Genomic DNA, 11,615 nt, shown 5'->3' on the forward strand with positions numbered 1-11,615 from the left:
ATCCTGTAATAAACCACAATGGAAAAGAATATGAAAAATAATATGCATATATATGTATAACTGAATCACTTTGCTATATACCAGAAACTAATACAACACTGTAAATCGAATTCAATAAAAATAAAATAAAAACAAAAACCAAAAAATGTCCCATTCTGGAGGTTAGGACTTCGACATATACATTTGGTGGGACACAGTTCAGCCCACAGCAACATTCTGAAAGAGCTTTATCTCTGGAGAGAAGGAGGCAGTTGGGTGGGGGGCAGAGTGGGAGGGGAGCACGTGAGGAAGTGAACTCTGCTGGTGGCTGGGCTGGAAGGGGCTGGACCGCAATGTGGCTCCGGGTTCACCCACCCAGTCTCCTCTACAGAAGGAAGCAAAGGTGGCATTGGGACCAGCCAGAGAGCCTCTGTAGGAGTCCTGGCAGGGTCAAATAGTCTTCTGAGAGGGGCTAGAGGCCATGGGCCTGTCACAGAAGGGCTCCTGGGATGAAAGCCCAGGCACCATGGGTAAGGAACAACAGGCTCAGACTCCCAGCTTCACTAAAGGACAGAATGGTCTTATCTGCAGGAAGGGGCTGAGGGTCACAGGTGCACAGATCCCAGGGTGAAGGCGGGACCTCCAGGCGTTGGGGGATTGCTGAGTGCACGAAAAGACTCCCTGCTGATTGAGAGGGGACTCTCTTCCTCGCATTGGGGCCCAAGCCTGGCGCCTTAAATTCATTTCTGATCAGAGCCAGAATAGCTTTATCTAGTGTCCAATGAAGACACGGTTCACTGGACTAATGTCCAAGACAAAATCATCTAAGATAGGACTCAGGAAAGAGGGTACAAGACAGACAGACAAAACTCACTTGCCTAGCTGGATCATTCATCCACCTAGGTACTTTTACAGTCATTCAACACACATGTGGTAGATGCCAGGCACGCAAATGCCAATCACGCAGTCCGCAACTTGGCAGAGCTCACAGGCTAGCCCGAGACACAGACGGGAACAAGCCCGGCAGTGCAGTGTGACCGCTGCTCTCACTGGGCTGGACAAAGCACCTGGAGAGCCTGGGGCAGGACGGGTGACTGCTCAAGAGACCGGGGCCATGAGAGGTGAGACTTCCTAGATGTTGATGAACTGCCCGGGTTTGCAGCCACCTGTTTCTTGAAGTGATTTTTGCAAAACCACCCTTATAACAAAGGGGCTTGTGTTTGGCAAAGGGGGCGTAGAGAGGTGGGGATGTTTTCTTACTATACAACCCACCAGGTAGACAAGAACCCGAAAAGGACAAGCAGATGGAACTTTTGAGGAAAGAAAACATCATCTCTGGGCACTGCAGGAAGAACGAAATGGACACAGAGAAGTTTTAGGAGATGTATTCATTCAAGAGAGATCGCTTGAAGTCCTACTATAGCCAGGCCCAGCGTTAGGCACAGGACTACAATGGCCAGTGGAAAGACACCTTACCTAACTATCAGAGCAAGTCATTCCCACGGGGGCAGACCTTAGTCAGTAATTGTTTGAATATCTTGTCATAACCTATAACGGAAAAGAATCTGAAAAATTATATATATATATATATATATATATATATATATATATATATATATATATATAAAATCACTTTGCTGTACACTTAAAACTAACACAACATTGTAAATTAACTGTACTTCAATTTAAAAAATTGTTTGAAAATATAACCAAGTGCTAACAGGTATATAGAGAGAGCTGGGGGAAGCGGGGAGGCTTATCCACCAGGAAGCCCCTGGTGGGTTCTGCACAGGTGCCCTCACTCAGGGAGGGAAGCAGGGTAACCGGCTGTGCAGGTCTGCAGGAGCAGTCCTGCTTTCTTCTGCAGGGAAGCCTCCTGCAGGGGTCTGTACACACTGGCCCCTCCCCAGGCAAAATGAACTACTCAGTCCTCTGCACTCCCCCAGCACCCTTCCTTCATGCTGTTCCAGTGTGCACCATGCTGACCTGAAGTGTGTCCACCTGTGTCCCCTATACTATTAACTTCTTCAGGTCGAGGAACATATCTCACTCATCTTTGTGCCAGCAGTATATTGAATAAACAAACGAGCAAATAAATGCCCTTTATCTTTAGACTTCCAACATAGGGCAACGAAGACCTAGACTATTGTCTTCATGGCACTATCAAAATGAGTCAAGGTCAGTAAGTTTAAACATTAAACTGAAACCAACAAGATTAGTTTTAACAAGAAGAAATATAAAAATCCCAAATTTGGGATATGGAAATCAATAGTACGAATGTAGGATTCATTAGGGAAAAAAATTCACTCATTCCACAAACATTTATTGAGTGTCACCTATATTCTAGACACTGTTCCAGGTGCTGGGTATGTAGAGTGAAAACCAGACAATGTCACTGATGTCATAGAACTTAAATGTGACTAGAAAGAAAGATCTAAGGGTTTTAACTAATTGCAAGCTTCATGTGAGTCATCAAGGTAACATGGCAACAACAACAGCAGGAAAACAAACAAATCCTAACCTGGTTTTAGCTGCATCGGGAAAGGGTCAGTGTCCACATCATAACAGACCTCATATTTCCTTCTGCTGTTCAGCCGACGTCAGCAGCTTGGAGGTAACCATAGGTCTCTTGTATCAAGAGGGACTTTGACAAACCAAACAGTGCATTTGTAAGGATATGGTCAGTGCCACAGAAGTCTGAGAAGTGACTGAAGGAATTGCATGTGTTTGGCCTGGAGGACCAACGGTGAGAGAAAATACAACAGCAATCTTCAAATGTTGAAGGAACGATCTATGCGAGACCAGGTGGAAATTACAAGGCAGCAGGAAGAGTTTCTTGCAAGGGAAACTGCTCGACAAAGGTATGGGGAGACCTCCTTCCCTAGAGAAGAGATATCCCTTCCTCAGAGATGCTGCAGAAGAAAACTGTGCTGAGACCAGACTAGACTACCAAGAGATCACACTAGACTTTGAGTTCCATCCACTGTCAAATCAAGAACTCTATAGTTGATCCCCCCATTCATCAGGAAGGCAGGATTTAGGAGTGCGGGCTTTGGATTCAGAAACAGCTGGATTCGAGTCTTGGATCGGGAAAAGTTACTGCACACTCTAAGCCTCATTCCCTCACCTGCAAAAGAAGGATAGCAATAGTTCTACCTCATCCCCCCTCGTGAGGATTAAGCGAGATGATTTACATAAAGTGCTACTAAGTACAGCGCCTGGCCCTTGGTAAGATATCAATAAATGTTAGCTAATGGTAATATTAAGTGCTCTTCATTTCACCTGACATATTTCAATTGATTTAGATAAATCATTTTGATGTGAGTCTAATTCTGCAATCTTCCATCTTGCATTCACTAAAGCACTTACTATAGCAATTTAAAACTATAAAGTAGAAGCATTTTAGAGAAATTTGAAATGTTTTATTCTCTAGAGACATTAGAAAAATACTAACAGTAGAAAAGGGGAGGGACCTGCCAATGCAGGGGACACAGGTTTGATCCCTGGTCCGGGAAGATCCCACATGCCGTGGAGCAACTAAGCCCGTGCGCCACAACTAATGAGCCCACGTGCCACAACTTACTGAAGCCCACGCACCTAGAGCCTGTGCTCCACAACAAGAGAAGCCAACGCAAGGAGAAGCCCATGCACCACAACGAAGAGTAGCCCCCGCTTGCAACTAGAGAAAGCCCGCGTGCATCAACGAAGACCCAACCCAATGCAGCCAAAAAAAAAAAAAAATCTATAGACTATCTAAAATAGTCTATATCCTATACTAGGTTTTAAGAAAAAAGAAAGAAAAGGGGATCTTTACGGATGTAACTTAAGGGACTCGTGATTAAATTGAGGTGAAGCTAGGAAGTTATTCATGTATGCAATGGCTGAGCTAGGCTGGGGCAGAGCAATCTCAGAGACCCCCTTTCTCCACAGGAGACCTCCACCAGACCACAGAGGTAAAAATCAATCCAGCAAACTGATTTTATGAGAACTAAATCACACCAGACCAATTTAATTTCCTCCTGTGACAGAGAGACAGGCTTCGATGACACAGAGAAGCAATGGATATCAGATACTGCTGCTTCAGTTAGGTCCTTAATTCCAGCCTACATAATAGCCAAATCTAAAAATCAAATTCTGCTGGCAAGTGGAAGTGATCCCCAAACACAGAGATCAAAGGCTCAGGATCATGTAAGGATCCTGTAAGTAAGGAGAAGAAGGGAAGAAACTCTCTCCTTTGTGGAACTGGCAGAAAAACATGCCTCCTTCCTGCTGTGAAATGCAGAATTCATTCAGCAAATAATACTGAACACTTGTCATGTGACGTGACCTCAATTTGGACTGGACTAAGAGAAATAGACATGAGGTTTACAAGCAGATGTGCTTAAATCGGGCTTTTTGGTAGATATGGGTGTGGAGTTGAGGTTGAGGGGTGGTGGCGCTACAGAAGAAACGGCATCTTTGAGCTGGGCCAGGGGTTTCAAGGGAGTAGGGTAAAGCTGGGGGCACTTGTTAAAGAAAAGCTGTGGGCTCAGAAAGACACTTGGAGGAATCTAGGTTAAACTCATTCAAGTGGGAAAACATCAGCAGCAAGGGATGCAAGGCAGAGCAAAGGGGGAGGGAATCTAGGAAGAGCTGATGGGGAGGGCAGGTTTAAACGGAGAGCCTACTCATTCAAGAAAATCCCAGCCGGGGGCTCCACAGTGTAACTGGCTAAGCACAAGATATAAAGATGCATTAGCCCACTCCCTGCCCTCAGAGCTCCTGAGGTTGGGATGGCCAGAAGAAAAGTGGCTTCAATTTGCTACTAAAGGAGAGTGACCAGGGGCCCAGAAAGAAAGGACTCTTGAGGACTGAGGGAGCGGGGGGTAAGAACTGTGAAAGCACTGGGAGGCTGTGCAGTGCAGACTGGGGCAACTTAACTGAATCCCATCTGCCTTCAACAGATGACCTTCAGAGAGCCTCTCCAGCTCTAGAGTCCTAGTCATGAAGCCATTAGTGATGATTTTACAATCTGAATTACCCTAAATCCAGCTTTCCCTCTTGTCCCCCCATCAGAAAAGAGTTGATGGAAACAGGAAAAAGTAGCATTCTGGCTTCTTATCACCACACAGTCACTGCGGGCCAGTGGGTGCCCCCCAGGAGACTGGAACTGAATTCACAGGTGGTGTACTGGCAGCAGGTGGGTGAGGCTGGGGGAGCAGGAGGGAAGAAAAGAATAAAGAATGCTGGCTAATCTCACAGGGTGGCTGAAACCCAGGAGAACTGTAGCTTTCTCCAGTGACCCACTCTGACCAAAGATGACCAGTTGCTAGTCTGAAATATCCACAAGAATCAAGAAGGCATTTTTCTAAAGGTTCTAAAGGGAATGCCAGTGGATTTCCAGGGACGGCTTGAGTCCATCTTGATCTTCAGAAATGTTCCTCTCCTCTGAGGCTGATGGAAATTTCTAGGGAATTGAAATGATCCTGCCCATCTAAGTGTCTTGCTAATTTCAGGGTGCTGTACTGAGACTGGAGCCGAGCCCTTCCTGTGAATGATTCAGGTCTTCAGGACCACTTGCCTGGCAGGGCTGTCCCATGTTTGGTAGGGTACCACGAATGAGCATGCTTGTCCCAGACCCCACCTGTTGCGGGAACCAGATTTCATGATGCGTGATGGGACATGACTCAGGATGGCAGAGTAATAAATGAATAAGCATTGGAAACAAATAAATATGTACCTATTTAGCCATCCCATAATAACTCTCTCACACTCGTACACATGTACACACACACACCATATACTTCCAGTCACCAAGGCAACCATTCCCTGAAGCTGTACTTTGTTCTTTTCCACGTTAGATATTTTTAACCTTATTTCCTTGGAGTGCAGCTCTGGTCTTTTTGAGTGTCTCCCGAGAGGTACCATACGTCCTCAGAAAATGCTGTTACATCTAACATTTACCAGGTCTATTTTGAAGGCTCATGCCTTATCCTCATTCTGACACTGAATTCAACCAACACCATTTGAAAGTGCGCTGAAAGCATCAGCAATACGAAATAACCATTATGATTGCTACTGTGAGTCAGAAAAATTAGAGACAAATGAAGTATTATGCCTTGCACAATTTTCACTGACGGTCCTCGCTTAAAAACAAAATCACAAAGTTCATGTGAAAAAGGACCCAGCTTGGTCCTAAAAGATGGAGACAGAGTCTCAGGATTAAAGTGACAGCTCTGGGGCTTCCCTGGTGGTGCAGCGGTTGAGAATCTGCCTACCAATTCAGGGGACACGGGTTCGAGCCCTGGTCTGGGAAGATCCCACATGCTGCGGAGCAACTAGGCCCGGGAGCCACAATTACTGAGCCTGCGCGTCTGGAGCCTGTGCTCCGCAACAAGAGAGGCCGCGATAATGAGGCCCGCGCACCGCGATGAAGAGTGGCCCCCACTTGCCACAACTAGAGAAAGCCCTCGCACAGAAACGAAGACCCAACACAGCCATAAATAAATAAATAAATAAATAAATAAAAATTAAACTTAAAAAAAAAAAAGTGACAGCTCTTATTTAGGAGGCAGGAATTTAGGACTACTGATGTGTTAGTAGTTGACATTTCTCTCCTCCTTATAATATATGCTATTCTTCAAATTAACCTCATTTTCTATTTTAGATTTCAATATTCAAAAATGCCAGCAACATACAGGGAAATAGTTAAAACATTCTTATACAAATATTGATCTGGCTTCTGACAACATCCATGTAATAATAAGCAGTGAGGTTTTTTCCGTTTAACGTCACTAACAAGTTTATGATTAAAGGTCAGTCTGTGGCAACAGTCTGTTTTCATCTCTACGTTACAATTATTACTGTCTGCTTTAAAAGAAAAAAAATCTGATTTGCGACTGGTCCAGAAAGTTCTTTGCATATCCTTCTATCAGATTTCTGCCAGAATGGTAAGAGTATTTAATTTATAGTAGTAATCCACCTTCATGCCCTGCCTCATATAAAGAAGCATCGAGGCACCGTAGGGTAGAGACGAATTCCCTGCTGTGAAACAACTGCTTGAAAAGTAAGCTGAAGTGCAGAACTAGTGATGGCGCGGCCGTTGTTTATTTTGCCCTGAACTAGGATTCTGGTTTTCAAAACCCGAGACACGGGAGAAAAGGGGGAAGCCACGAGGAAGAAACCACCCAGGTAATCTGGGTCAGTCTATAAATCAAGGGAGAGAGGGGCCAGGCGGCCAGTGGATGGAGTGGCCCGGCTGTGTGCCTAGGCGGCCAGAGGAGGAAACGGGCCGAAATCCAGCGGAGGCGAGTCCAAGCGGGCGAGAAGCCTGGGTGGGCGGCGGGATAGGTGTGCGAGCCGCGCGGGCTGTCCTCCCACCCACCCCGTCCCCGGCCAATGAGCAGGCACGGGCGGAGGCCAAGAGGTGCGGGGTTTCCGCGAGGCCCAGGGGATTAGCTCAGCCTTTTGTAGGGGTCTCTGGTTGGCCCTGCTCCCTGGGCCTGGGTCGGTCAGTCTGTCAGCAGGCAGGTGCTGTCTGTCTGTCTCCCGCCTCCCCCCTCCCCCGGCCCCAACACCACCACCACCATTCCGCACAGAATTCTCTGGGGGACTGGGCTGCCACGGCGCCCCCCGTCCCTCCCGCTTCCCCCTCCCGTGCCCCGCCTCCCAGCGCTGGGGGTCTGCGGGAGCCAGGCGCACTCACCTGCGTGCAGGCCGCCCGCCTCGGGGCCGCTGTCCGGGGTGGCGTTGCTGGGCGACGCGTCCGAGTCGGTGTAGGTGAGCCATGTGGACTCCGTCTCGCGAGTCCAGCTCTCGTAGTAGCGGGGCTCGATGGCATCCGCCCGGCTCCCGCCGCAGCCCATCCTCCCGCGCTGCTGGCGCGCCCAGCGGCCGCTCGGTTCGCGGTTCTAGCGGTGGCTCAGCCCCGGCGGCGCAGCCCGGGCCGGCGAGGAGGCGGAGGCGGCGGCGGCGGCGGCGGCATCGCGTCCCTCGACCCGCCCGCGCCGCAGCCAGGCGCCCAGCTCCCGCGGCGCCAGCCGCCCCCTCCGCCGCGCCCGCTCCCCGCGCGCCCCTCCTCTCCTCCTCCTCCAAGGCCCTCCCCTTCCCCACCTCTCCTCCCCCACCTCCCCTCGCCCTTGCTGCCCTACCCCCAACCCCGTGCCGAGTCAAACGCTGCCCCGCATGCTCCCTCGGTGCGCCCCAGCCGGACGTGGGACGCAAGAGCGGCGGCCTGAGAATAGGAGGAGGGCGGGATGGGGGTGGGTGGATTCCGCGAGGGGTTCAGCCTCGCCGGCTAGGGTTACCCCTTTATTTATCTGTCTCTCCCAACCTCCCTCCCTCCCTCCCTTCCTTCCTTTATTCCTTCCACCTTCGTTCCATTCATCCATCCTGGGGGCTTTGGAAGGTACCCCAAGCTTTCTGGCCACTTGTTCAAAACCAGTGGAGCTGGTGACAGCCCAGAAACAGGGGAGGAACTATTGCTACTAAGAATTAAGGAGCAGTCAGACCCCCTGCCTGTCCCAGTTGGTTTGAGGAGCAGGGAGTAGGGCCTATAATTTCTGAGAGAGTTGGGCTGGACTCTCTTTCACTAACACCCTTTCCAGTTCTGTGACTTCCAACTTTGTTCTCAAGAAAGCAAAAGAGGATCAGGAATCGCAGGGCAGCCGGAACACTCTCTCTGGATGGGGCTGGGAGGTGTGGCTGGCTTCCCTCCAAACCCACTGAGGGCCTTGATATTCCAGGTGCACGCTCAGCTCTGCGTGCTCCATGTGAGCACACTTAGAGCTCACACTTGGGTAAGCCAAAGAATTCGCCTGTCCCAAAGGAGCCAGGACAGATGGTAAAAGAAGGAAACTGCCTTAAAGAGACAGCTAAGAAAGAAGCGTTGAAAGAATAAATCCTCAATGACCAGGCTCTGTCAAAATGTCATAGTGTTGAGTAAGTATTGTTTTCATTCATTCAAGATTATATATACTTTTAATTGAAATATATTTGATGTACAATACTGTGTTAGTTTCAGGTGTACTACATAGTATTTGACATTAGTATCCATTATGAAACGATCACCCTGATAATTCTAGTAACATCTGTCCCCATAGTTATTACAATATTATTGACCATATTCCTTATTCTGTATATTACATCCTCGTGGCTTATTTATTATATAACTGAAGGTTTGTACCTCTTAATCCCTTTCACCTATCTCACCCACCTTCCCACCTTCCTCCCCTCTGGCAACCATTCTTTTGTTCTCTGTACCTATGAGTCTGTTTTCAGCTTGTTTTGTTTGTTTGGTTTGGTTTTTAGATTCCACATATAAGTGATATCATACAGTATTTGTCTTTCTCTGTCTGACTTATTTCACTTACCACAATACTCTCTAGATCCATCCATGTTGTTGCAAATGGCAAGGTTTCATTTCTTTTTTAATGGCTGAGTAATATTCCATTGTCTATATACCACATCTTCTTTATCCATTTATCTGTTGATGGACACTTACATTGCTTCCATATCTTGGGTATTGTAAATAATGCTGCAACGAACACTGGGGTGCATATATCTTTTCAAATGAGTAGTTTCGTTTTCTTCTGGTAAATACCCAGAAGTAAAATTGCTGGATCGTATGGTAGTTCTACTTTTAATTTTTTGAGGAAACTCTATACTGTTTTCTATAGTGGCTGTACCAACTTACATTCCCACCAACAGTTCCTGGGGGTTCCCTTTTCTCCACATCCTCACCAACACTTGTTATTTGTTGTCTTTCTGATGATAGCTATTCTGGCAGATATGAGGTGGTATCATTGTGGGTTTGATTTGCATTTCCCTGATGATTAGTGATGTTGAGCATCTTTTCATATGCCTGTTGGCCATCTGTTTGTCTTCTTTGGAAAAATGTCTATTCAGATCCTCTGCCCATTTTTTAATTTAAAAAATTTTTTTTTTTTTTTTTTTATAAATATGTGCTTTTTTTTTTTTTTTTTTTTTAATTGTATAGCTACTTTATTTATTTATTTATTTATTTTTGGCTGTGTTGGGTCTTCGGTTCGTGCGAGGGCTTTCTCTAGTTGCGGCAAGTGGGGGCCACTCTTCATCGCGGTGCGGGGACCGCTCTTCATCGCGGTGCGCGGGCCTTTCACTATCGCGGCCCCTCCCGTTGCAGGGCACAGGCTCCAGACGCGCAGGCTCAGTAGTTGTGGCTCACGGGCCCAGCTGCTCCGTGGCATGTGGGATCTTCCCAGACCAGGGCTCGAACCCGCGTCCCCTGCATTAGCAGGCAGACTCTCAACCACTGCGCCACCAGGGAAGCCCTAAAAAAATTTTTTGATGTTAAGTTGTATGAGTTCTCTGCATATCTTGGATATTGGAATTGTTTGCAAATATCTTCTCCTATTCAGTAGGTTGCCTTTTTATTTTGTTGGTAGTTTCCTTTGCTGTGCAAAAGCTTTTTAATTTTATGTAGTCCCATTTGTTTATTTTTGCTTTTTTTTCCCTTGCTGAGGAGACAGATCCAAAAAAATATTGCTAAGACCAATGTCAAAGAGCATACTGCCTATGTTTTCTTCTAGGAGTTTTATGGTTTCAGGTCTTACATTTAAGTCTTTAATTCATTTCGAGTTTATTTTTGTTTATGGTTTGAGAAAGTAGTCCAGTTTCATTCTTTTGCATCCAGCTGTCCAGTTTTCCCAACACTATTTATTGAAGAAACTGTCTTTTCCCCATTTTCTGTTCCTGGCTTCTTTGTCATAGATTAATTGACCATATAAGCATGGGTTTATTTCTGGGCTCTCTAGTCTGTTCCATTGATCTATGGGTCCGCTTTGTGTCAGTACCATATGGTTTTGATTACTGTAGCTTTGTAGTATAGTTTGAAATCAGGGAGCATGATACTTCCAGCTTTGTTCTTTCTCAAGATTGTTTTGGCTATTGGGGTCTTTTGTGTTTCCATACAAATTTTAGAATTATTTGTTCTAGCTCTGTGAAAAATGCCATTGGTATTTTGATAGGGATTGCATTGAATCTGTAGTTTGCCTTGCAGAGTATGGTCATTTTAACAATATTAATTCTTCCAAACCATGAGTGCAGTATATCTTTCCATTTATTTGTGTCATCTTCAATTTCTTTCATCAATGTCTAGTTTTCCAAGTCTTTTACCTCTTTGATTAGAATCATTCCTAAGTATTTTGTTTTGATACAATTGTAAATGGGATTATTTTCCTAATTTCTCTTTCTGAAAGTTCATTTTTAGTGAGTAGAAGTACAACAGATTTCTGTATATTAATTTTGTATCCTGCAACTTTACTGAATTCATTTATTAGTTCTAATAGTTTTTTGGTGGGGTCTTTAGGATTTTCTATATATATTATCATACCATCTGCAAACAGTGACAATTTTACTTCTTCCTTTCCAATTTGGATTCCTTTTATTTCTTTTTCTTGTCTGATTGCTGTGGCTACGACTTCCACTGCTGTGTTGAATAAAAGTGGTGAGAATGGGCATCCTTGTCTTGTTCCTGATCTTAGAGGAAATGCTTTCAACTTTTCACCACTGAGTATGATACTAGCTGTGGGTTTGTCATATATGGCCTTTATTATGTTGAGGTATGTTCCCTCATTCAACATATATTTACTAAATACCTATTATGGCAAAACACTGCT

General features: G+C 45.9%; 1 protein-coding gene across 2 annotated transcripts in view; it reads right to left on the reverse strand.

Moving 5' to 3' along the window:
* BAALC (BAALC binder of MAP3K1 and KLF4) overlaps nucleotides 1-8,046 on the reverse strand; it is a 98,412-nt gene extending 90,366 nt beyond the window's left edge. For both annotated transcript variants that reach the window (XM_057531673.1, XM_057531674.1), the window contains exon 1: nucleotides 7,664-8,046. In XM_057531673.1, the coding sequence (XP_057387656.1) occupies nucleotides 7,664-7,823 (160 nt within the window). In that variant the 5' untranslated portion in view covers nucleotides 7,824-8,046. The remainder of the gene's footprint in view (nucleotides 1-7,663) is intronic.
* Between the last annotated feature and the right edge of the window lie 3,569 nt (nucleotides 8,047-11,615).

The sequence above is a fragment of the Balaenoptera acutorostrata genome, chromosome 17 (assembly GCF_949987535.1).
Source record: "Balaenoptera acutorostrata chromosome 17, mBalAcu1.1, whole genome shotgun sequence".
Taxonomy (NCBI): Eukaryota; Metazoa; Chordata; class Mammalia; order Artiodactyla; family Balaenopteridae; genus Balaenoptera; species Balaenoptera acutorostrata.